At 49.6% G+C, this 2,283-nt stretch overlaps 1 protein-coding gene across 1 annotated transcript; it reads right to left on the reverse strand.

Annotated features, from left to right (window-relative positions):
- Window positions 1-332: 332 nt before the first annotated feature.
- On the reverse strand, window positions 333-1,886 carry EMWEY_00008950 (hypothetical protein, conserved; the record flags this gene model as incomplete). Its single annotated transcript, XM_013482292.1, has 3 exons — window positions 333-357; window positions 495-563; window positions 751-1,886. Coding segments are annotated over 3 exons (1,230 nt in total), but the record flags the coding sequence as incomplete, so codon positions are not given.
- Window positions 1,887-2,283: the final 397 nt, after the last annotated feature.

Here is a 2,283-nt window from a genome sequence, read left to right on the forward strand (position 1 = left end):
AGGAAGGAGAGCAGCAGCAAAAGTCCTGTTGCTGTTGCCTGCAGCAGCAGAGGAAGCAAGCAGCAGCAAGAAAAAATAAATAATAAAATAATTAAATATAATTCTTTTATTCTCTAGGGTTTAGGGTTTAATGGGTTTAGGGTTTAGAGGGTTTAGGGTTTAGAGGGTTTAGGGTTTAGGGTTTACCGCCAGGGGAAGACTGCAGATAAGCCCTAGAGGGATGATAATACCAAGGAGGGGCAGCAGCAGCAGCAGCAGCAGCGCCCCAGCAGCAACAAATGCAGCAGCAGGAAGCAGCAGCAGCGGCAGCAGCAGCACTGCTGCAGTAGCACCAAATCGATGCCATTTGCTCTCTCCCTGCATACAGCCAAACCCATAAACCCTAAACCCTAAACCCTAAACCCTAGATCGTGTATGCCTCAACCTCATACTACCATATAGCTCTCTTCCTTAAACCCTAAATTAGGGTTTAGGGTTTAGGGTTTATGAGTTACCTGTTGCACCTCTCCTCTCCTTTTCCATAAGAAATAAACCCCAAGACAAACTGGCAACAACCCGCAGAGCTGCAATACACACAAACCCTAAACCCTAAACCCTAAACCCTAAACCCTTGCCCAACAAGATGAAACCACTAAACCTCCCAGCTCCATCCCTAAACCCTAAACCCTAAACCCTTGCCAGACAAACTACAGGACGTAAACCCCACATCTCCAACCCCAAATCCCAAACCCTAAACCCTAAACCCTAAACCCTACTGGTAGGAAGCTTGCAGCAATAAGACAGAGCGAGCCCGTGGCAATTGGTACTCCTGCTAGCAGCAAAGAAGGAACAGCAGATAGAAGTGCTGGGTGCTGCAGCAGCAGCTGCAGCAGCACACGCAGCTGCTGCTGTGTCTTTTCTGCTGCTCTTCCTATAACGCCTCTCCATGACTGCTGCTGCTGCTGTTGCTGCTGCTGCTGCTGCTGATACAAGACTTGTTTGTGTGTCTTCTCAGCCTTGAGGCACTGTGTATCCAGCTGGGTTTGCACGTCTTGCTGCTGCTGCTGCTGCTGCTGCTCTTCCTCCTGCTGCTGCTGGTTAGTTTGTGTCCAGACCTCCTGCTTGAGGGGAAACAACAACGAATTAACTTTTGCTGCTGCAACTTCTGCAGCAACTGCTGCTGCTGCTGATGCTGCTGCTGCTGGTGTTTCTTCTGCTGCTGCTGCTTCCGCTGCTGCTGCTGCTGCTGCTTCTTCTGCCTCCCCTATTGTTGAGGGAACAGCTGTTGCTGCAGTAGAGACAATAGGACTGCAGCAGCAGCTGTCTCCTAATGGGTGCAGCAAAGGGAATCCTTTTTCTCCTTTGCTGCCAATATGTGCTGCTGCTGCACATACTAACTCTGCCTTCAATTGCTGCTGCTGCTGCTGCTGCTGCTGTTGTTGCTGTTGCTGTTGCTGCTGCTGCTCTTGTTTGTCCTCATAGAAACCCTCGTCCTCTACCGCCTTTTGCGGTAGAAGGTCCGTCTGCGGTTCCTGCTGCTGCTGCTGCTGCTGCGTTTGCTGCTGCTGCTGCTGCTGCTGTTGGCGTTTCTGTGGGGATTTAGTGCGTACACTAACTAATGACTGTCTTTTATGTTTAATTGTTTTATCCCTCTCCTCTTCTCCGTTATATTCTGCTGCTGCTGCTGCTTCTGCTGCTGCAGCGTCTGCTGCGTCGGCTGCTGCTGCTGCTGCTGCCTCCATATCCGAAGGATCCATGCATACCCGCGCTGCATCTGCAGACTGCAGAGTCGTTCCTGGGCTGGTCCTGTTGCCTTGCTGCTGCTGCTGTCTGTCTTCCTGCTGCTGCTGCTGCTGACGAGGAGTGGAGGCGTCGTACGCCTCCGATGCAGAGGATGGCGAATCCATTGCCGGTAGGATTCTCTAAAGCTAAAGAAAAGAAGCAGCAGCAGCAGCAGCAGCAGCAGCAGCAGCTGATGATGATGATGATGATGATGATGGAGCACTAAGACCGTGCGGCGCTGCTGCAGATGAGTGCAGCAGGAAGGAAAAGAAGCAAAAGGAAAGTGTGTAAGAAGGAGAAGAGGAAGAAGAAGAAATAAAATAAAAATAATAAATAGAGGGATGCAATAAAGGCGACTAATAAAAACAGCAATGGCAAGGAAAACCCCACAGAAGGATATTAGAGATTAAACAACAACAGCAACAACAAAAGAAGCAAATAAAGAAAAATAAGAAGAAATCTCCAAACTGATGCTGCTGCTGTTGTTGTTGTTGCTGCTGCTGCTATGTCTTGAGTCTTTCT

The sequence above is a fragment of the Eimeria maxima genome, genomic scaffold (genome assembly GCF_000499605.1).
Source record: "Eimeria maxima Weybridge genomic scaffold, Emw_scaff58, whole genome shotgun sequence".
In the NCBI taxonomy this organism is placed as follows: domain Eukaryota; phylum Apicomplexa; class Conoidasida; order Eucoccidiorida; family Eimeriidae; genus Eimeria; species Eimeria maxima.